Here is a 23041-nt window from a genome sequence, read left to right on the forward strand (position 1 = left end):
ACACAGTCGGAAAGCCCCTCTGGGGGGGGGGGGGGGGGGTCCCGGGGGGGGGTCCCCAGTCTCCATCACAGGAGTGAGTGTTTGTTTTAACTAATCTTGAATGTAATCAGCTCTGTTTTCATAAGTCATGAAGGGGACTTGCATGTCTGAAAATGATAAGCGGAAGAAAAGAAGCTAAGGAGGATAATTCAAGTAAGTGCGCACTTCATTAGACAGGCTTAGAACTGCACTGCGGAATCAGAAGTGTCCCACAGCTTTGAACGAATGGGTGGAGTGTTTTATAGTAGCAGAGGAGAATAACTGATTACTCACCTGGAGTGGGAAAAGGAATCTGAAAAGTGGAATAAAAGATGGCATCGAGTGTGCAGTGCGGCGTCAGACAAAGGCAGCAGGCCGAGTTCAGTGCCACCTGAAATCACCTCCGCTGCTTTCGGTGTATGCACCTTCTGGTCATTCTTGTATGTATTATAACTTACTTGGTACATTGTCTTGGATAAAGCCATTGGCTAAAAAAATAGGAGGGTCTGGCTTCCCCTCTGCCCCCTTCAAATCCTAAATTTGAGGGAGCTGAAAATAAAAACATCTTGTAGGGTTATAAATCCCTCTGTGCCCATTACTGACTGTGTTGTGGCAGCTGCCTGCTAGCGCTCCGCTCGCTGGCCGGGGCTAGATGCTTGAGTGACAGGGACTGGGTGGCAGCTGGGCGGGGCTAGCTGCTTGAGTGACAGGGACTGGGTGGCAGCTGGGCGGGGCTAGCTGCTCGAGTGACAGGGACTGGGTGGCAGCTGGGCGGGGCTAGCTGCTTGAGTGACAGGGACTGGGTGGCAGCTGGGCGGGGCTAGCTGCTCGAGTGACAGGGACTGGGTGGCAGCTGGGCGGGGCTAGCTGCTTGAGTGACAGGGACTGGGAGGCAGCTGGGCGGGACTAGCTGCTTGAGTGACAGGGACTGGGTGGCAGCTGGGCGGGGCTAGATGCTTGAGTGACAGGGACTGGGTGGCAGCCCCTGATTGGGTGCATGTCCTTTGACAAGACTCAAGGGGAGGGAGACTTTCAGAGAAATCACATAAATGGGAGCGTTAGGTGAGTCTCAGTGATGGTGGAGAGTGAGATGGTGAATAGAAGAAAGTCGCTCAGATTGCTGCTACTGTGTGCATTCACAAAACAGATCTGGGCTGAAGTGCACAAAGGAGCAGCCATATTCAAAGTCTTTTTAACTTGTTACTGGACATGTCTATGAATCATTTTAAATGCTATGCACTTTTCTATAGACCTTTTCAGATGACGTGTCCATCATAGGCCGCATTAATAATGGAGATGAGTCAGAGTACAGGGAGACAAAAGAGCTGGCGGTGGACTTGGACGTTCCAAGAAGCCGCTGAGACCAGTCGCCATTCAGGGGAGGACATGGAAGTGGTGCAGAACTACAAGTAGCTGGGGGTCCACATGAACAACAACATGGGCTGGTCTGACAACACAATGGCGCTGGACACCAAGGGTCAGAGCAGACTGAACTTGCTATGATGTGTGCAGCTGTCAGTCCATAGTCGCCACTGTGGTGTTCTCTGCTGAGGTCTCCTGGGGAAACAACCGGAGTTCAAAAGAAGCACAATACCTGAACAGACTTCTCAGGACAGCCTGCGCCATCACAGGGCGACCCTTGTGGAAAAGAGGATGTGCAGTTTAAGCCGCAGGTTCATTCCACCATGTGTGCTAAGAAACACCTCTGGGGGTCTTTTCTGCCCACTGCTATCAGGCAATTCAATGGTTCCAATGTGTAGCCGTTAAGTTTATTTTTATTTATCTATTTACTCTTTGATCAATTGATTGATTGATTGGCTATGAGTCTGTATTCTTCTTTTTTATGTTTCTTCTGCAATATGCATTTGAACCCCCCCGCCAGGATTAATAAAGGTTATCTAATATAATCTAATCTATCAGTGAGTTGGTGCTAAAAGCCAAACCTTTGTCTGTACCTCCCACCAAACATTTAACTTTATACAAAGTTTCAGTCAAAAGACTCCCCTCATGGTCCCGTTTGTACTCGAAGGCCTTGATGGGCAATGGTCGATGGAGGGTGGCGGTGCATTTTTAGGTAGAACAATGAGCTCAGCAGGAAAGTCATCAGGAACAACCGTAGAAATCACACAGAGCTGTGTGGGACTTCGACTCACTTATTTTGGCTCTGGAGAGTGTGATGTGTTGCACGTCGATTAACACATGCAAGAGAAAAGTTCAGCAAAGTCTGTAAATGGGACCCCATAAACCAATAGGGGAATCGTACATGGTAACAACACAGCGACACCTCTCAGAACAATATGCTTTGGGGCCTTCTGGATCAAGTTAGGCTCTCACTTGTAATGGGAAAACACCTGGGGCTGGACGGCCTTCTCACATGAGCCTGAGGACTGGTGGCTCCTTTGCTGGTGGACAGCAGCCCATGGCAGGCGTCACTTGCCCACTGGGTATGTTAAAGTACCCAATGGGTGTTTGTGTAATTCCTAACATGGAAGATCTGCAGGAAACTTGTGAGGCTCCATGCATGGCCTTTGATGGATTTTTTGGCTTGTTCGTGTTCATATTTGTTCCTAGCACTCGTTAATTTTCAGCACGATGCGTCCGATTTTGTTAGCTGCTCTCCTGTGTTGTTCGGTTTACTTTATTTGTTTATGATTCTTTTTACTTCGGATTTACTTTTTCATGCTCTTGTGTTTGCCACTTTCTAACTGGTCAGTTTTGACTTTTCTTTGTTCGATTAGAGTTTTTGAAACATTAGGATCCCATAAATGTATTCAGAATTCTACTAGGGATCTAAAGTTGTTAAATTAGATTTGTGTCTTTTGTGTTGTGTTGCTGTGCACAGATTGCCTGACATTGTGTGGTGCGTGATGCCAGCACTGCAATGGGACAAAAGGTCAGTGGCCTGCACTTCCTGGTCATCCGAATTTGTGGACAGACCCTGTGCTCTCCTAGGATTGATTTTCTGACTGTGAATTTTGGTTTCTGTTTTGGCTTATGTGACCACATTTCATTCTCCCAGCATTCTCATTACGTACTGCCTGCAGTAAACATCTTGAGCGGCACTGTTTTGTTGTCCATTTTCTGTGTTTTTTAGGTCTGAGAATTGATCGGAACAGAGTTTGGCCCGATTTCCCTTGATGTCAATTTTTGCATTTTTATTTGTGACGTCTTGCTCTTCCACTCGGTTGTGTCCATTTTGTAACTGCCTTTTGCCGTGGATCACCTCCGGTAAGTCGTCATCACCGCAGCGGTACACAGGCCTGACCTGCCCCAAAACACCGGCATACTTTATAGATTTAGGTGCGCTGAATGCACTTTTTACTTGGAAGTTTTCCACCACAAACCATTTTTGTGAGACATCAGATTCTGTGCAAAATTCTGTTTTGGAAAAAAGTGTTTAGTTTTTTAAAAACATGTTAAGTATGTTTTATGGCATAAGTATTTTTCATGTTCAAAATATTTTTTTAAGTTTATTTTGAGCTGAAAAAACAGCAGCCTTCCTCTTTCTTTACGTTATTTGAGGTGGAAACAACCCAAGAATAAGTATTTGCTACACATTTTGGCTCTCAATTGGATTTTTTTCCCTTATTCCCTCAAAATACCCAGGAATTTCTGTTTAGAAGGTTAGAAATATGTCCACAAGAGAGACAAAGTTCTTATTTAAATGGCTGTTACAGAAACATACAATGTCTTGACCTGGTAACAGGGAGCAAACAGTAAAGAATACACAGCCTTCCTTTATTGGGAAAAAAGCTTGCGCCACAATTTCCTTGGGAATACAAAGATGGAAAACTACATGGAGCCAGTTGAGGAGCTTCACCCTTCCCACTCGACACTTTAAAAGCCTACACCATTGTTTGGAGTTCTTCCCCTGAGAACACAGGAGCGGCTCTGATGAAGATGTGCTCTTCACACAATGGAGAGACGCTGGAGTGGAAATCACAATCAGGCCACTGAGAAGCACCAACTGACTACTTTGTGTAACCCATTTATGTTGAAAACAATTACAGGTGCAATTAATTTTTTTCAAGTCTACATAATTAATTTTAAAAATATATAAAATTATTTTCTCTTAATTGCTATTTTTTTATTTTAAATCTCCCAAAAACTGGATACCAGATTTGGATTCAACTCCGCCAGATCTACAAAGATCAACAAAGTTTTTTGATGGGAACAAAACCTCATTTGCTTCAGACCAGTGTGTTCGTCCCCCAATGGGCTGAGCAGGGGGATTCAGGTGGTCATCAGCTCTCAACTGCAGTTTTACTGATTTTTGTAGGCTGCATCTTCAAGGTGATGGCGATTCTCTAATAAACGCAGTTGGAGTATCAACTGACAGTGAAGGCGCACAGCCTAAAGACTTGGCACTGAAGTCGCTCGGATCTTCCTGCCCCTCTCGACCTCGGTATGAATTCTTCTGTGAAAGAAAAGCGGTCGATAACTAAGCTGGGCTTCCTTGCCTCTGGTTTTTTCTGTACACGTGGGGCAAATAAGGACCACAATTAAAGGCTGATACTCCCAGTTTTAAGGGATTCTGAAGAAAAACGTAAATAACAAGACTATAGGAATTTGTCTGAAGTGATATTTTGATGGCGTCAGTAATTCAATTGGTTTACTCAAAGCTGGCTGACAGATGTAAATTTCATCTGTTCATCTTGCGAAACATTCTTTTCCATTAGATAGTAGCACATGCCCCCTTTCCACTTTTTAAACATAGCAGTTATCACTCATCCAACAGTTTGACTCGTTGAATCAAATCATTAAAGACCCATTAGGTCTGAATAACTGAAGGCGCTGAGCCTAACAAGTCAAACCGGGTGCTCATTTTCAGCCTCGGCTCATGGAGGGCCACAGTGACTGCAGCTTTTAATTCCAGGTACTTTCTTCATTAAAGACTAACTACTGCACCTCATTTGGCCTCATTAAAGCAGCTCACTCGTGGCAATCAAACTCAGCTTCTGAAAGACCATCGTCTTCACTCCACCCTGTCTTGCTGTTAATGAAAGCCCTTCTTCAACTTCGTGTTTCATTTGTGCTCTCATTCTGCTGCAGCAGACATTTCCAGAACTCTTTAGTCTGAGAGCGCCATCACCAAAATGCTTTACCCTCTTCTTTCTGATTATTTTATTTAAATGGATACTGAGTGTTAATACAACAGAGCAGACTGAATGAATCGTGATGGTTATGGCTGACAGCAACATTTAAACGCGTCCACTCTACCACTTGGCTACCCTTGCAAAAATATACTGTATATGCCAGTGTTTCTCAGCCTCGGTCCTGGGGACCCACTGTGGCTGCAGGTTTTTGTTCCAACCAGCTTCTGTTTTTAATTGGACTCCTGGGCTAATTAAGTGAACTGTTATTTCCCAAGTTCTGTGTTTTTGGAACAATATAGAAATTAGAAAACTAAGTTTGGTTAAAAAGAAATAAATATATATATGAAAATGTACCAAGAAGTTATATGGGAATAATGTATTTTTTAACAATATTTTCATCTTGATTTTCATTCTACTTTTCTAGGTGTTCTAATTGTTTAATTAATCCATTATTTACTCATTAGTGGATCTGATGCTAAAGTAGTTGCAGCGTTTGCTTATTCAGTGTTGTTTGCTAGCGTGTCTGCTCTGCTCGTTTTTAATTCTCATTAAGATACAACAAAGGGGAAAAACTGCAGAGAGAAAGGGCAAAATATGATGAAATCAACAAAAGAGAATTAAGCATTTAAATCTATAGCAAAAGCAGAAATATTTCTAAATGTCTTATAAATGTAAAAATCATGCTGCTGTGCTTTTCTGAATGTAGGATAAAAGAAAAATAATCCCAGCTAATTAAATGAGATCAGTGCTATCAGGTGTTGTCACTGATTAGGAATCTGCTTGGAACAAAAACCTGCAGCCACGGGGCCCCCATAACCGAGGCTGACAAACACTGGTATATGCGGAGGACTAGGGTGTTGTACCGTGTTAACTATTAGGAATGTACAGAAAAGTCAAGCAAAATGACACCTTTTATCGGCCAACTAAAAAGATTACAATATGAAACCTTTCGAGGCAACTCAGGCCCCTTCTTCAGGCAAGATGGAAGGAAATGTTTAATTTTTATCAAGAGATGGCACTCACGTTTATTTACCTACATGTCTGAGCAAAAAGCTTACTGAGAAATATCACACGAAGCATTGAAACAACGACTGATGTCAACGCTATTTCTATTCGAGGCTCCTGCAGTGCTGCGTTAGTGCGTTTCGTTATTCTAATGAGAGTGAAAATTCCAAAACCCTTGCACTGAATGCGCATGCGCCCACCTTTCGAAAGACGCGGCTTGTCCGGCAGTACGTGTGCAAATCACGTGACGATAAACGTTCTTTATTTGAGTTTTTTCCTCTCAGATTATACGAAAAAAATTATATTGTTTTCTCACGACTTTATGCGCTCATTATGTAGAAACTGTAGCAGAATTAAACGATTAACACTATTTACCCGCTACCTTTTAGCTATCCCATGAGGCAGCGCGCACGAATATAAATTACACTCGCACACGCCATTCTGTCTCATTTTGTCCTGGTTGTTCGTTGGGAAAGGTAATTATTCCAGTGAATTTGAGTATAATTAATTGTTTAGGCTTTGCATGCGATTTGAGTTAAACAGTTATATATATTAGGTAGAGATTTACGATTGCACGTTTGGAGAGTTTTTGCGAACGGTTCTTTAATTCGGTTACTGGGTGTGCCCCTAATGATTGGAAGAGCACGTGTTTCTCACATGGCGGAATGTTCAGACTTGCGTACGTCGTGAAATTATTAATAGTGACTGTGAGGTTGTACGTTTTGCAGGTTTTTTCTTCTCCTGCTACATATTCTGTCATTGGGCCTAATGTCCGAATACTAAATTTTTTTTCCTGGCTTGCTGATCATTTTGGCATCGCATTTGTTTCCAAAAATCTATAGCTGAAGACTTTAAATATTTATAATCAACTCTAGTATAAAACTTCGAAAATAGTATTGCGAAAAGTGCGGCTGTTTTACGTAGTAAGGATTTTGACAATAAATTGTTGTTTTTTCTGGGCCTCCCCGACTGAGACACGCGTGTTGTTTCACTGAAATGAATGGTGTCTTTTTTTTTTTTTTTTGTTTGTTTGTTTTAAATATGATGAAAGAATGTTGGTAGGGACATCTGACTGATGTTGAAGAAATGCCAACGTTTCTGATCTTTTTACTTTGTTTTAGTGTTTGCCAAATCCACCTTAAGGTAGAAGTTTGCTAACTTGACTTTACTCCCTCCCCCACAGGTGTGTGGCGATATACCGTCCAGATAATTTTGAAAAATGGTGAGTATTTCAGACAAGGTGGTGTGTACGTGACGTCTTGAGCACTCCGCATTGCAAGTTAGCATAGTGTTCTCGCCGAAGCCCCTTTCTCCGTTTGACCGAGCAAGCCTTTTTGATGGACGCTGCTTATGTTAAGGCTCTTTTAGAATCTGGTAGGGTGATAAATGCTGTGCCTGTGTGATGCTGCATTTATAGTGGCTTGTGGCCCAGAACCCCCCCCAGCACTGGTTTGTCTCTGTTTGCCGTGGGCTATTGTGAAAATCCTAGGCGTCCACCCACACTTAATTTGAGGCCCTATGGTTTGAGCCATTACAGCATTGAATTCTATTTTAAGGATGAGGCATTTTTCCAGTAATGGTGCTACCATCCATATTTGACATTTGCCCAAGACTATTCTCCCGTGGCAGTTGTTGTTTTTATTCCAGTCTGTCTTTGAAAATAATGTCCAGAGAGTCTGAGAACAAACACCTAAAACTAACCTTCTCAAACCCACGTCATCAGAGGCTGTTTTTACAGGGGGTAGTGGGCATGCCAAGCAGTTATTGCCAGGTGTAGTTTGATTTGATCTGGCAGTATATTGCACTTTCTATCAAAAGCCAATGATGATGAAATTTGTATAAGAGTAGTGGACAGAAGTGATTTCTGAAAAAACATACCTGAGGCTTGATGATGAAGGTCTCCATGCTGCACATTCATGGAATTGACTTTTCTTTTTTCTCCTTCACTTTTTAGGTTAATGTGACTACAGAGAAGGGACAGGGTGTCAGAGTAAGTTTTTTTTTCTTGGAAACCATTTATAGTAACTTCGTTGGGGGAGTATGAATTGTGAAAGTCCTTGTGCATCCATTTCACATTACAAACTTTGCCAGCTTAAGACTGTATCATTAATATTTGAAATCATACTGTATGTATTAAATGTGTACAGCAGAATTGTTCAGTAGACCTTGTTGCTCTGACCTTTATAAAAATGGCCAACTATGAGGTTTAGCAAATTGCCTCTTGAAACTACTTCCAGTGGTACTTTTAAGCTGGATGGCTACTAGAATCCTTGGTGAAACTTGCACGTGGTGAGAGAATACCTTTTTAATTGCAATGTGAGCCTGATTTGTGGAGCTGAATCTACGCAGTAGGGGGGAAGGCTGTGGGATGTTATGGGTGGCACATTGCTGATGGACTAATGTCACCTATGGCAAAACAGTGCATACACGGGGACTTGCTGCTAATTGCAGTCGCCCTGTACTTTTGTTCAATAGAAGAGTTAAATTGTTGTAAGCAATTTTACTGCATCATTTGGCTCTGAGCATCTTGAAGTGCCCTGAGCAGCTGGAACACACTTTTTTTTTTTTTTTTTTTTTTTGGCAGCCTCAACACTTAGATGCATGTTAGTAAAAACATTAGAAGCTGTTAATAGGCTTGTGGGAGGTAAAAATACAGAAATTGCAATAAATGTATCCCATCTAGTTGGTCTTAATTTGTTGCCCCAGGTTCTGGCAGCTAATGAAGATGTGGTTTAGTGATGGCACTGAACATGTTATGTTGCTTTTTTGACACTTTTGGCATCAATTCTCTTCCCTGTGTTGCATCTGAATGGGATCCTAGTGTTCAGAAAACTCCCATTTTCATGGGACAGACTGTTGTGGTGGCGTTTATTACAAACTTGTTTGCATTCTTGTCTTTCAGTGGGAGTAAAGCAGAGATGTGGCCAACTGTGGATGGGGGATATCACAAGTTTAAGTACAGTTGCTTAAGGTGGCCCAGAGTAGAAGAGCTTATTTTAGAATCTGAATATCTTTGTCATTGTAACAAATACAAAGAAATTAGTTGCAGTCCCTTCTGTGTCAAAATAGAATTAAAAAAAAAAAAAAAAGGTTTAACTTCAACATTAGACCTCTAGTTTAAACAAAGAACCATTAGTCAAAAGACCAATTTCCATTGGGGAAATTTGTGCAATAGTGTTCATGGGCAATTAACAAAAATGTGTAGCCAGCACCATATTGGAGCCATCATTGTGGATATTGGACACTGTGCCAACTAGAAGGCTACACGTTTTGTAAACCTTTCAGATGCCATGTCCTGCATTCATGGTTGTAAGGCTGGAATTCTTGAGCTCCACCTTTTAAAGTGGTAGGTGACACAGATAATCCTCTGTGGCCACTCTAATCCAAGTTGTCTGGGTTTTTTTTTTTTTTATTACTATTATAGCATCTTTAAAACCTATGTAGCTTTATTTCAGAATTTTTGAAAAATGATTTCTGGAAGTGTAAGTTGGTTGTTTTTTTTTTTTAAACCCTAACCCTTCTCAACCATCAGACTATTAACCCATTAATCCAAGTAGAATGGCTTGCCTTCGGAGTATGCTAGAGAGGCCCAAGATTACTGAAGAATGCATCCTCAGATGGAAGGAGTTTAAACTCCTACGTCTGCTTATTGCTGTGAGGCTGGGGGGTTGAGTTATACTGCAGTCGCACAAACTAACCAGTACAATTGTAGAGTTTTGCAAAGGTAGAAGTGTAGGTTATGAAGAACTCCTGTAGGAGAAGGGTATGGTGCAAGTTTCAATTTCTTTTTCAAAAATTCTGTTTATATTGAGTCCACGGTCTCGGTTCTAGTGGATGTTGGAGCCTCTCCTTACACCAGCTGGATCAGCAGACACACGTAAGAAGGGCATTTCATGGAATGTAGCTCTTGCCCCTAAAGTGCCACTTGAAGTTTCTAACCATGGTCTTTGTATGTTTCAAGGGGAGGAAATGCAGCTGTTCACCAGGGTTGAGTGAGGGCACACAAGACTAAATTTACTTGCTGATGACCGCACCCAAAATACAAATGCATAGTAGAGTTGGACTCCACTTAACTTGTGGCCCTTTTATGCCTCCCTTGCTTCACTTTCCCCTGGATTGCTGGCCGTTCACTGGTGCCACTTCCTTCCGTGGTTGGTTGCAGCATCAAAATAAACCAAAGTGGTTTTGGAGAGTCTGGAGTGGTGTTGCCTTAAATGCACAAACTGAGAGGTAAATGAAGGCAACCATAAAGAGAAACTGAATAGCAGTGGTAACCGCCAATGCCCTTTCCTGTGGAGTGTCGGTCTGCCAGTGCTGCTGTTGTGGAGGAACTGGTTAAGTTTAATATGAAAGTTTGACCTCTTAAAGCCAATGATGAGTTTGTGTGTAAGAGTAGTGGACAGAAGTGATTTCTGATAAAGTATTTCTGAGGCTTTCATTCAAGAGGCATTATAGGTGTGATGTGTAGTTATGAGGACCGTTTTTTAAAGGTCTGTTTCTGTTGCAGGTTAAAACCGACCTTAATGATGGGTGAGCACTATACAAGGTGAGACATTGGCTCATTTTGCTGCCGACTTTGTGCCTTGTTTAAGAATGTTATGTAATAAATGTAACCAATTAAAATGTGCAACAGTGATGACCCTTATTTGCTACTCTTGACGTGAATGATGACATTCAAACCACCTTTTGCAGAATACCTGAGGCACATTAAAAGCCACTCACCAGTTTTTCTAAGCCATTAAAGGGGTTTTGACAAATGTTTTCATTTTCTTTCAGGGTTGTACCTTGTTGGCCAGACAGCCCGTGTGAGTATGGGTAAGTAGTTTTGAAAAGCTGAAGTTGAGCCGTGCACACATTACCCAGAGTTTAAGCATTGTACTGTTAATGATGATTTTGAAAAATGGGAATCTCTCTGAATGAGTGTGAAAGACTCTAGCATTCCTGAAACAGTACAGAACTTGAAATGGGGCTTGTAGAATTCTCCAAAGGCCTATTACTAGGCTGGAGAGGAGACTTTTTAAATATTACTTAGCATATCCATACTATCTTCCAAAAATGATTCCAGACCCATGCAGCATTAAAGAGCTGACCGGCGTTTGTTGCAAGTAAACTTTTAAATGCCAAAGCCTTTTCTGAAGATGTTCTGTTGATTTCTGCTAACCGTTATTCCCTTCCTTTCCAGCTGGTTTAAAGGTTGTCCTCTGGAATTTCCACTTGTCAGGTGAGCTGTTGGTAGTTTTGTTGTCCATTTTGAATTTGATACTGTGATGAGCCTATAGTTCAGCTGAGTCTTTGTGACGAAAAAACCGCTAGTCTTTCGCTCCTATCTGATGTATCATTTGGTGGTGGTCTTGAAGAAACTTGACTAAAGTGCTGCTTTTTGGTTAATTGTGGTTTTTATCTTGCAGGGAATGGATTACCTTAAGCACAGGTATGTGTGTTCATGGGTTGGTCTCTTTCTGTATTGATACAGTGATGATCACATAGTTCAGCTGAGTGTGTGTGATGAAAACCCTTTAGTCTTTCGCTCCTATCTGATGTATCAATGTGTGTTCTATGGTACTTCATTGTGACGCTTGCAGTATTCTTAGTTCAATGTGTGTTTGTTTTTAGGGCTGCTGTATTGATGTGGCTGCTATAAAAAGGTATGGGATTTTGTTTATGCCCTTTATGTATATGCATATCTTGTTATGATGACGTTTATGAATCAGGTCTCTGACTGACTGTGAGGACAGTTCCTAAGCTGATGCAAGACGGATGTTACTTGAGCTTCTGATTATCAGTAAAAGTGTTCTAACTTTTTTTTCTTTTCATTTTAAGGGAGAACAGTTGAAATGGCAAACTATGATGTAAGTTGCTGCTTCTGTGGCTGTTCTGGGCATTTTGGGATGGTTACTGGTCTTTCAGTAGCTGTGAATCCTTTGGGATTCATTGGAAGAAGACTACTACTGTAGTATTCCAATTAGCATTTGGACTGGGGGGGGGGATTGTAGCTTAAATGTAGAAGATATTTGGATTAAGAGCCTAACGTCTTGTATGTGCAAATGAGCGCTACTTTACATGAAGCATTTAACATAACGTGAGATGACCATTTTAAATCTGGCCTTTGTGATGAGTACAGTATGGCTGACTTGACATATGAAGTCTTTTAGCTCTAACTGAAGAGGACAGTATTATTTTGGTTTGCCTTTTCCTAAAGTACCTCTTGCCAATTTGATCCTTGTGTATCACTTTTACAGGTGAAGTTGAAGTCAAGTGAACACTTGTCAAGGTGAGGTTTTGAGTTATGAAACACTTTAAAATTAGGCATTCAGATACAACCAGCTTTCAGTCACGTGGCCATAGGAGTTTCTGTAATCGTGAATCTTGACATTCCAAGTACATAGTGGGCAAAGACTTGCTTATCCTGTCTTCATGTAATCACTCCACTGTTTAGCTGAAGCAACTTGATCTTCTCAGGTTCTAAATGCCCTCTTAAAGCCACTAGTGCCTCTCTGGAGGCTTATTTTCACCATCATGCGGTGTCCATGGATTTTTCTTTTGAGGACGTGGTGTCTTATGGGAAGGCTAAACCTGAGTGGGTTGTTGGCAGTCGTAGCCTTCCCTGCACAATTTTGCATTGTGCCTCTTGAACTGTCCCATCCTAGTTTTGAGGTTGCTGGGTTCAATGATGTCAAATGTCTGACCTGAAGAACCGTGTGGTGAACAGATGTCTGATGAACCCTTTTTACTTTGTAAGCTACCATGGTCTTTGTGCCCAAGTGTAGAGTTAGGGTATGATGTGGAGCAGATGAACATTTTAAATGTGGGTATACAAGTGTGTGTAGTATTTCTCGCATTGGCAGTACAAGTGTCACACGTTCTCCATCGACAGGACGCATTTTGCATACCACCGTCTGTGCTTTTGGCACTTCTACAACAGCATCCAAATGTACAGAAGTGGATTTGAGCCACAAAAGGTTGAATTTTTTTTTTTTTTTTTTTTTTTTGTTTTGTGAATTCAACAATTTTTCAACTCATTTTGTCAATGTAGTACGTCATAAATGTCCTCTTAAAACTGACCCACTTAATTGCTTCTGGGGCTTCCTCCTGGGCTGATGGCCACACAACACGTTAAATGTGACTTTAGTGATGTTAAAGCGTATTAAACGTTTACAGAAATCCTAAATGCCATTTAAATATATGTGGGAGGGTGGCAGTGGTACCCACCCCTGGTGTTTGCATGTTTTCCTGGTGGGTTTCCAAAGACGAGGCAGGGAGATTTGGTGATAAGCTTGTCATTTTTGTATTGTCCTTGTGATGTCCTGATGCCCTGTCCGGGTTGTGACCCTCAATTGATGGATGTAATCATTCAACGTCTGCCCTAAGGGGTCCTGGGATTTTAATGGCTGTTTAGGACAATTTGACAACGCAGTGAAACTGAACGTTTATCTCCCTGTGATATCGCACACTGCCACCCAGTGGAATCCTGCAGATTTACATCCCAAGGGCACACGCAAGTATACTGTGGAGCTTTTGTAGCATTAGTGTCCACAGGCACACAGAGCACTGCAGTGTAACACCCAGTAGTTACCATGAGCAAAATTTGAAGTCCTGATCAGATGCCATCATTTAAATTTCCAGGCCGTTGGGAGTTCTAGCTTGTAATGCTCCAGTTTTTTTTCTGGTTTTATCCAGAAAATGGCCACTTGCAGGTTTGAAGTCTCGTAGGCAGAGACCAGCATTCACCACTGCTTTGGCCCACTCCAACATACCAGAGGCCTAGTTGGCTTTTTGACTTGCCAGAAGCAACTTGAATACAAAGATGTCCCCTTGGAGTGTCCATCCCTAAAAAAAATGACTGAAATCTAAAACACTTGATTGTGTAGGTGACAAACTGGACAACTGCTCTGCAGTGAAGACCAGTTCACACTTTCCATCTGGCCCAGTTTGTCCCCTGCTGTCCTGGCATTAATGGTATCTTTAGTAGACTTCAGCATTCCCTCCATAGGGTGGCTTTGATCACCACTGGTTTGTGTTACTGTGAAGTGTCACCAATGAGGTAAGCATGTGGCTTTATGAAGTGGCCTGACTGCTGTCTTCTCCTACAGGTGTTGAACTCTTCCTGATGTCCTTGGCCAGGTAAAGTGTGCTTTTGAATGCTTTGGGGTGTTTTTGCTACCTGTGATGATGAGATTCTGCCAAATGAATGCTATGATTAAATTGCATTACCGTTCCACTTATTCTGAGGTTTGTTCGTTCTTGTCAACAAGTCTCTCTTTTTGAGGCCTGCGTTCTTAAAGTCCTTGTGTCCTCCTCAGGGTTTGACTGACTGCTCATCTGGTGGCCTTGTGGTCGTCTGCCGCTTAGCACGGTAAGTCTCGTTGTCCTGTTGTGTGGCTTTCGAGATGAATGATGAGCGCATTCTTGAACTCTCTCACTGAATGTTGATGAATGCTTCAATTCTGACATCTCCCCTGTTAGGATACAAAGTTCAATGTTTGGCTTTTCAAAGTGTGGAGTTTATTATTATTTTTTTTATTCCCCTTAGGTCCTTTTGAAATGGAATCTCTGCCAGTGAAGTGCCACCTCAACACAGGCACTACATGACCACCCTGGCACTGCACCGCTGGCTACTTTTAGCTGGGTGGGTTTTGCCCCCAACCCTGATGGAGTGATTTTGTAATTCTAAATAAAACTGCCCGGGTGCTTTGCACAACACTGAAGTTGTATGTGAGCCTCTTTACATCTTGGTGGGCACTGCCCAGTGCCCTATAAATCTGACATGGGCTCTTGGTAGATTGAAAGGTGCAATACCAGAAATGTCATAGTGACTCGAGTGCCCCTCTTGTTTGGGGGGCACAGATGGGTTTGCTGTGTTAATAGGGGCCACAACAGTGCCAAGGTGAGACTTCAGACTCCGCTGTTACAATAACTGACAACACCAATGAAAGATCAAATTTTATTTTTTTTTCCAGGCCTGAAATGGGCCACTGTTGGCACTTGAACAAGTTTTTACAAATGTTACAATCCTTATTTATCTTGGCAGCAGATGCCAAGCCGGCACGCTTCACAGAAGGACACCTCGTGTGGCTTTGTCCAGACAGGTTTGACACACTTGTCCTTGTTGCCGTTTGAACTTTTATCACCATAGCAGTTTCTCTTAATTTTTGAAATTAAAACAAGAAGGCAGATTCGGACAGTTTCCTCACGAAAGCCAGGGAGTTCATACTGTCCTTGGCATTTACGACATGCCTGCTTCAGTGGCCTCATGATGATCGTTCCAGAGCCATTGGACTGCAGTCTGTAGCGGAACAGAATTGTACTTCGGCCCGACGGCCACCATTTTGAGCAGTTCGAGCAGGTGAACCTAAACCAACACACAGAACATTTTTTAAGGTGGGCATATTCTGTAGACCTCCATTCACACACCAAACAAAGCCTGAAGATGGCTGCTCCTGAATTGACCTTGCAGCAGGTGCGTGACATGGCTGGACTATCAAAGGCCAGCGTGGGTGATGGCCCTTCACGAAGGTCTACTTGGAATGTCACCCTATTCCTGTTGGTGTCCCCTCGTTCTGTGCGTTTTATGGACTCCTCTTCCACAGGCACTTGGCACAGCTGTAAGGTAAGAGGTGGGCCTACCAGCTAAATGTGTGCCAACTGTAGCGTGCTGCGCTCGGACTTTTGTGTGCCCACATGGGGTTCGAGTCACCTGTTGTGGAAACCGGCGGTCCCGTTTACGTTTTTGCTTACCAGGAGACCATTTGTAACTGGCAATGCTGGCACTATGACTCCTGTCTTGTTAAATTGCTTAGTGTTCCCCTGGGCGTTGGGAGTGCCGCCCTGCACTTTAAGGCGAGTCGCTGCAACAAAGAAATCGGCCAACGGCCGGAGCTACACGATCGAACTTGAAGACGGCCTTTCCCACGGTGTCCCCTATCGTCCACTTGGCGTGTCGGACCCTGGGGAGCCACGGCCATCCATCAAAATCCAGGAGGTGGGTGGCCGCTAAGCAGCCCTTCCGTGGGCGGTTGTTAAGGGGGGCAGCCAGGGGTCTGTTACCTGATAAGGTGAATAGTTTGCTTTCACACTGGGGTCTATCACCCTGGGCTTCTTTTGGGAGCGAGACGGAAGGCCCCGGCCAGAACGGGACTCCTCCAACACGCGCACTGATCGCCCTTCTGGGTGGGACCTCCAACAGCTCGACTTGAAGTCGACTTCTGAAAGCCACGGTTGTCAAGATCGTTAAAGACGCCTTTGGGTTTGGACCCCGGGGGGCCACGCTCGTCAGGTGGGGGAGAAGGGGGTGGGCAGGTGCACCATTTGAAGGGCACTTGGGTAAGATGAGCTTCTGTTACTCCCCCCACCCCATAGAAATCAAACTGATTTTTGTTTTTAAGGGGCCCGGGCGCCGCCCACTAAGGCGCTATATAAATGTTCCTATAAAAACAGCATTGCCGCCACATCCCCTCAATGTCGCCCTCCAGTCCAACACCCGCTCAAGGCGCTATATACACTTCCAGCATATGTATGTAAAGAGAGCTGCGGCCTTACTCGGCTTGAATACTCCGCTGGCATGTTTTCCAGCCCCGCCGTTTCTCCTGCTCTGTCAGCTTTGGTTCCATCCCGTAGTTGAAGGTGAAGGCCCACTGGTCGTCATTGTCCAGTTCCGTGTCCAGCAGCTCGTCGAACACATCCATCCAGAGAGAGGAGTTCCACTCTGCATTGAGAACAACGCGACAAGTTTAGGAGATGGAAGGCGACCGTCACAGAAATCGAACAACGTGGGCACAGCTGGCCTTACTTACCGGGCGCCATGGCTCCGTCGTCGAGGTGATGTCGAACTGAAGCGAACGGAGCGCAGCCGCCGCAATTTAACTGGGCGCTGCCATCCCGTCAGTTTCGTTTTTCCATTCGCTTGGCACGAGCATGGGGGCGGAGGTTTGGACCTACGTTATCAACCCGGGGCACAAGACTTCCAGCTGACTCGGGTGCCAACATGGCAAAGGAGCTGCTGAGCCGTCTTTTATTTTTTCAGGCTCGTTTTGTGTTTTGGTTTTGCGGCGGTGTTTCAGTATCGAGAACCCGCCACTGCTGTCTGTGGATTTAAATAATTTGACACCCCCCCTCCAAACCGTTCAGTTCTTTACGCTTTTCTCCGATATGTTTCTCAGTAAAGATTTGGGGCTCGCGGGCAGGGTTGGCACTATAGAAAACCTCACCCTGTTCCAGTCTGGCGCTGAGGTCCCAATCGGGGTGGTTCGTCATGTGGTGGGGGCGGCAACGCAAGCCCCTCGCCCGTGTCACCAGCTGCGCTGCCCGCGTAGTCACGTGGAATCGGGCGTGGATGGCACCTGCCTTTACGATCAAATGCGTGGCCAGCTGACCACCCCGAGCGTCTCTAACCGTTTACACGTACAAACGTGTTGTGTTAATTTCGGACTTCCCTAAAGTATTGTGGGGTCCATTTCAACTTTGTTTCCAGTGTATAAGGCGATGGTTGGCTCATGCATTCTTTTAATTCTGCGCCCCTCGTTATCCATACTGATTGAACGACGACTATGCTGCCTGGCAAAGGAGTGCGAAGTTCAAGTTCCAAAACCATGGGCATTAATATGGTGGTGGTCCCTTATCATGGTTTCTCTGGACCATAGGGGCACAGTCATAACACAAAAAGAGCCTCACAGACTGAAAAGAAATTTCAATGAAACCAAGAAGCTGATTCCAAACATTGTCCCTTCTCCGCTAAGCTTTACAGCCCAGTAGGCAGCGTTCTCCTGGCATCTGCCAAACCCAGATTGGTCCACCAGATAGTGAAGCCTGATTGGTCACTCCACATTTCCACTTGTCCCATGAAGTCATGAAGCTCGGGGTGCGCAGTTCTCATGCTGATGTTGCTTGTAGGCTCAGTTTGGTCCTCTGAGTGATGACACCCAGGAGAGATCATTTTTAGCAATTGGTGGCCCTGCTGAGTGAATTTGCATAGCTGGGCTGTTGTTGCTCTTTGACTCGCAGGTGACCGGGGCAGACCTAGCAGAGCAGACATTTCATGTACTGACCTGTGACAAAGGTGGCATACAGCACCACCCTTAAAGTCCCTGAACTGTTCAGTAGGACCGAGACTGCGCGGCCGCACCGGTAAACAAGAGGGGGCCCAAATACTTTTGCTAGGAACTGTACACGACGTCCACTTCAGAAGATCATCCGTCACGTGGGAAGAAGCCAACTCTGGACGGGACGCCGCTTTCAAGCTTTGACCCCGGGTGATACGCGCTCGTCTGACCACACCCACAACTCCAGTCACTAAGGAAACCATGGAAACAAACCAGAAATCCCCGACTGACGACAGCAGGGAACTCCCCTTGCCTTTCGTTTCCCAACGTTCTGAGGATTCGTAGCTGAACAGGCGGGCCGGTGCGTTTCGCTTTGGGAACCGAATCCACCATTTCCGAGGAGATGAACGCATTTGTTTTGAACAATGACCGCCCCTGCTAGGATCGTTTCAGACGTGGCTGTTGTTGCCACACTTTGATCGTTTGGGTCGACACGTCATCGAACTTTCTTCCCCCAGTTTCACGGCCTCGAGGGACCGACGACCACTCCCAGAAACATCAAGTGTCCCTCGGGGGCCTCGAGGCCTGCGCGTCTCCCGGAATTTGAAAGGAGCGCCGATCGGAGCGGAAAAGATGACAAAAAAAATAAAAACAAAAAACCCCTTTAACCCTACGAGTGCGCAGGGGCGCGTCCAGCAATCCCACTTCTACCCCCGCGTGGTTTCGGTTCGTTTTGTCCGATTCGCGTGTCTCGTGATTTTCCTGAGCAGTGGAAATCGGTTATGATTTTGTGCAGTCAGCAAGGGGGGCACACGATGACATGATTGGATGCCCGGTCACCTTTAATGGTGGGAAATAACACGTAGCGTCCACGCGCGTTATTTCTCGCTATTCCCTTATCATCCAGAACTCCCTAATTAACTGTACAAGAATGCAATTGCTGTCCGGTGTGGGGGCTCCAACTGAATTTCCGAATGAAACAACCCCGGTGGTGTCCACCATTGGCTTGGTGTCTCCCGGTTTCCAAGGTCAGATTTAGACCACCGGCCACCGGATAACTGCAGATAATGAAATTTAATGTCCGTAAATATAAAGGATCACCTGTAGGAAGTGAATGCGTGAGGTCTGACAACACAACGGGAGGTCTGAAAATCAAAAGATCACCTCATGGGAAGGATTTAGGAGTCGCAGTGGCCCCGAGACTATTCAGAAGCCTAATATTAAGAAGGCTGACAGAATGTCCGGTTATGAGGCGCCTTGATGCGTGCAGTGCAAGTCACAGGAGGTTCTGCTCCGGCTTTAGAGCGCATGGCGAGGTGTCACCTCCAGCACTGGACTCAGTTTGGTGCTCCAGGTTACAAAGAGACAGCAGAAGACCTGAGAAAGTTCGGAGGAGAGCGACAGGGCAGATTCAGGGATGAAGACATTGCAGGAGTTGAGCCTTTGCCGGTTATGCAAACGGGGATTGAAAGGAGTGAAGTTTTTAAAATTATGAAGGGATTCAGAACAGCACGAAGGTTTTCTTCACAAAGTGACCACGTAGCGACCTCTAGGTCTCGGCCTGATGTCATTTTGGCGAATGGGATGGACGAGCTGCTTGTTCTAATAGCACAACGACATTCTTACTTGCATGTCTCTTGGTAAAAGTACAATAAATACATTGACATCGATACACAGAAAATGACACGCGGAATGCAATTGTGTACAATGTGTACCTTTGTCACTTTACAGCCTCCGTTTGCCAGTTGGGGGTCCTCACTGCCCGTTGGTAGGCACACTCGCTGCCAGTATCCACTGGTGCCAGTGCCAATGGCAGACTGGAGCGGCTGGGCGGGAGGATTGAGCTCTTTCTTTCTTTCTTTCTTTCTTTCTTTGTTTGTTTGTTTCTTTCTTTCTTTCTTTCTATACAACGCGCATTCCGCGGCCATCTCTCTGGTGCCACATTTGCCGCAGTCGTCGCACTGACGTTATGAAGGCGCTAGGGGGCGCCGTCGTTTTTCGTTGCTCTTCCTTTGTTTTCTTTCTCTTTGAGTTCCTTCAGTCCACCTGAAGCTATCACTTTGAAGGGGACCGTCCGGTGGCACAATGGAGGGAAGGGACACTGAGCCGACGGTAAATGGGGACAGCTATCACCCGAGGAAGAGGCACCCGTAGTCGACGAGTTCCCTGGTGGTCTAGTGGTTAGGATTCGGCGCTCTCACCGCCGCGGCCCGGGTTCGATTCCCGGTCAGGGAATGGCTCTCATTTTGTGTTTTCATTCGGAGTCGTGTCGAACATGTCGTCCAATGATTTATACATGAAAGCTCCGCAGTAAGCGGCTGCCCGTCCTCATCCCCGCCGGGGTGGACACCCAGAATCGCGCTGTCTGGGCAGAAGGTGGGCACAGCTCAGGACAAACGGCGGTCGGTTCCATGGTGTGATGGTCAGCGCTCGGAACCCTGAATCCAGCGATCCAAGTTCAAATCTCGGTTGAACCTTCTTATTTATCGCGGCACAGGAGCTCCAAAATGATGAAGACGAGAGCAGCAGCTGCATGGCAGGAGCCCACCCAGGATGGGACAGGGCCACCTTGGCAGAGGTGGCTCAAAACGCCCTGTTAAAAGGCTTGTGTTTTGGAAGTGGGAGAGACACTCAGGCTGGAGTGTGGACCCCGTGTTATCTTAATTTTCTTTGTTAGTAATTTGAAAGCACAGGTGGGCAAAAGCTGGCATAGTGTGACTATGGAAATGTTGGCACAAAGTCAGACAAGGAGGCATTTCCTAGATGATGTGTGCCAGCGTCCCCTCCCCTCCAGGATGGGTTCCTGCCCTGGCACCCCCTGGCTGGCCATCATCGACCTGCATTTCGCTGGGCTTGCTGTCACTCTCGCTCCCCCTTGGCGGTCATTTCTAAAATCTTTGGGGACCGAAGCAGATGCGGACGTCTCAGACCTTCACCTTCCTGAGTATTTCAATGAGGCGCTCTGATGAAGGCACACGCGGGTGCAAGTGGGCTGAGCGAGCGAGTGAGCCCCCCCTGCTTTGTGCCACATTGCCTGTGTGTGCAGATGGATGAAACGAGAAGCCATTCAGTGGGCATCAGAATATGAGAAAGGGCAGAAATGAGAACGTGAATGGCATTGAGTCCTGCCGATGAGAGCTGGCCCCCCAACCCCAAAGCCCCCCCCCAAACACACACGACTTTGAACTTTGGGCCCCGTTGTCTGACCTCTGCTGTGGTGGGTGGCCCTGCCTGCTCATAGACGTCAGGTCTGTCCTCTCGGTGGACTTTAAAGGCGATACACAACACGAGTGTCTGGGGGCTGCGGCACGTGGGCGTCATGCCAGGGCCCCCTTAGGCTCAGCCTCTCCTGATGGCAGCGCACAGTCACCCCCAAAGATGGCTATTGGGGGACCCTCACTGCCTTAAATGAGGAGTTTAGTATTTTTCAAGTCCATGTTACTTTTCCACAGTCATGGTGTTCATTCGTTGGCAATGGGGAGTTGTCTTCTGAAGTGAAGCATTTTATATGGCACTACCTACTGGTTTAATATGGCGTTTATGGGGCACCAGTCCAAACGTAAAGACCAAAGGCTCTAAACTCACAGAATGCGTCCACTTTAAGTGGCAGAGTCCAGGCCTCCACAGACAATGGAGCCGGGCCAGAGGCTTGTCACCCAGACGGTTGGCACTGTCACCCGAAGGAGGGCACAGTCCTGTTCCATTCCCAACATGGCACAAACATGCTGTTGTATGACGTGTGTGCCATGGCCGATACGTGAGGAGGCGTGTTTCGTAAGTTTTCATTTGTATTGTGATATGTGCGTCTCTTTTAATTTTGTTTTATTACATTCTAAAATTCTTTCATTGATTTTTGGAGTTTCTGAAATGTGACAATAATATCACTGTGTTGATAAGCTCGCTGTCTTTACTTTTATTTCACATTAACTTCTCTGTTACCCCATTTTTGTTTTTGGGTGCTGCTGCTGACCTCTCGCTAGGGGGTGTGGTCAGAGAGGTCACACCTGATGACATCTCCAGAAAGGGTGTGGCTTTCCCTTCTAAGCCTTCAATGTGCCCACCTTTTTGTTGGGGTGGCACAAATTCTGATGGCAGTGAATTTTGGGGGGTTCCGCGCCTGCTCTTCCTGCTCTTTCTTCTTCCCTTTTGCATCCCATTTTAAAGCCACCACAGCAGCCCGGCCATTTTTAAAAGCCGATATAAAACACTTCACTTCATCACTCAAGTTCCCATGGAAAAATAAAGGGTGCCATTCCTGGGGACAGGTGGCCATTTAATCAAAGACGATGACGAGGAGGAGGAATTCAAGGGAATCGTGAGGAAGCAGTTACCCATTTTATTGACAGAGCGCCTTTACAAGGACACATGTAGGGAGGTGACACAGTGGGACTGAAGGTCCCCAATCCATCTGGACGGCCTGTCCACTCAGTAGGTGACTCTCATGGTGGCCTGGCAGGGCTCTTGTGCCCATCTGACATCTGCCTTGGGACACATCACACTGTCAGAACACAACGGAAGGGGTTGCCCGTAAGAGTGTGCCGCTTCAGGGCACCCTATTTGATTTCACTGCAGAGGCGAGTTTGTGCAGTCTTGGGGGTTATAAAAAGCGACAAACAAACGCCGGCTGACCCTTCACCAGACCTTCTCCTGGCATGAAGTACCCCCCTTGTCCATGTGGAATCTGCATGTTAGCCCTTTGTCTCTCTTTGAGTTGTTTTCCTGGGCACTCTGGCTTTCTTCCTGCATCTCTAAATGTACAGATACCTCTAAACTGGCTTGGCATGAGTCAGCGTAGGCCCAGTGATGGACTGGCATGCTGAATGGACTGAATGCTAAGCTCTAGTCACTTTCCTTCATGGATGACGTGGGTGCCATCCTCGGACAGAT

The 23041-nt window shown here is 45.5% G+C and overlaps 1 protein-coding gene, 1 long non-coding RNA gene and 8 other non-coding genes across 10 annotated transcripts; 9 read left to right on the forward strand and 1 right to left on the reverse strand.

Annotated features, from left to right (window-relative positions):
- The first annotated feature begins 6410 nt into the window (after positions 1-6410).
- LOC114659824 (uncharacterized) lies at positions 6411-14824 on the forward strand. Its single transcript, XR_003717592.2, has 13 exons — positions 6411-6595; positions 7303-7341; positions 8074-8109; positions 10627-10665; positions 10896-10934; positions 11302-11340; positions 11528-11550; positions 11733-11764; positions 11940-11968; positions 12359-12390; positions 14210-14240; positions 14420-14472; positions 14650-14824. It is a non-coding gene; the product is annotated as an uncharacterized LOC114659824 (long non-coding RNA).
- LOC114659848 (small nucleolar RNA SNORD74) lies at positions 7150-7230 on the forward strand. The gene has a single exon (XR_003717610.1). It is a non-coding gene; the product is annotated as a small nucleolar RNA SNORD74 (small nucleolar RNA).
- LOC114659859 (small nucleolar RNA SNORD75) lies at positions 7936-8005 on the forward strand. The gene has a single exon (XR_003717621.1). It is a non-coding gene; the product is annotated as a small nucleolar RNA SNORD75 (small nucleolar RNA).
- Positions 10486-10553, forward strand: LOC114659861 (small nucleolar RNA SNORD75). The gene has a single exon (XR_003717622.1). It is a non-coding gene; the product is annotated as a small nucleolar RNA SNORD75 (small nucleolar RNA).
- On the forward strand, positions 10996-11071 carry LOC114659843 (small nucleolar RNA SNORD79). Its single transcript, XR_003717605.1, has one exon. It is a non-coding gene; the product is annotated as a small nucleolar RNA SNORD79 (small nucleolar RNA).
- On the forward strand, positions 11375-11459 carry LOC114659850 (small nucleolar RNA snR60/Z15/Z230/Z193/J17). The gene has a single exon (XR_003717612.1). It is a non-coding gene; the product is annotated as a small nucleolar RNA snR60/Z15/Z230/Z193/J17 (small nucleolar RNA).
- Positions 11584-11665, forward strand: LOC114659849 (small nucleolar RNA snR60/Z15/Z230/Z193/J17). The gene has a single exon (XR_003717611.1). It is a non-coding gene; the product is annotated as a small nucleolar RNA snR60/Z15/Z230/Z193/J17 (small nucleolar RNA).
- On the forward strand, positions 14278-14351 carry LOC114659847 (small nucleolar RNA SNORD47). The gene has a single exon (XR_003717609.1). It is a non-coding gene; the product is annotated as a small nucleolar RNA SNORD47 (small nucleolar RNA).
- Positions 14825-15093: 269 nt separating the features above from the next.
- On the reverse strand, positions 15094-16980 carry LOC114659823 (receptor-transporting protein 3-like). Its single transcript, XM_028812502.2, has 3 exons — positions 16910-16980; positions 16656-16821; positions 15094-15468 (listed from the first exon to the last, which is right to left on the reverse strand). The coding sequence occupies exons 1-3, from the start codon at positions 16917-16919 to the stop codon at positions 15132-15134; spliced, it is 513 nt and encodes a 170-aa protein (XP_028668335.1). The 5' UTR covers positions 16920-16980; the 3' UTR covers positions 15094-15131.
- Positions 16981-20317: 3337 nt separating this feature from the next.
- On the forward strand, positions 20318-20389 carry trnae-cuc (transfer RNA glutamic acid (anticodon CUC)). Its single transcript has one exon. It is a non-coding gene; the product is annotated as a tRNA-Glu (tRNA).
- Positions 20390-23041: the final 2652 nt, after the last annotated feature.

Source organism: Erpetoichthys calabaricus, chromosome 10 (genome assembly GCF_900747795.2).
Source record: "Erpetoichthys calabaricus chromosome 10, fErpCal1.3, whole genome shotgun sequence".
Lineage (NCBI taxonomy): Eukaryota > Metazoa > Chordata > Cladistia > Polypteriformes > Polypteridae > Erpetoichthys > Erpetoichthys calabaricus.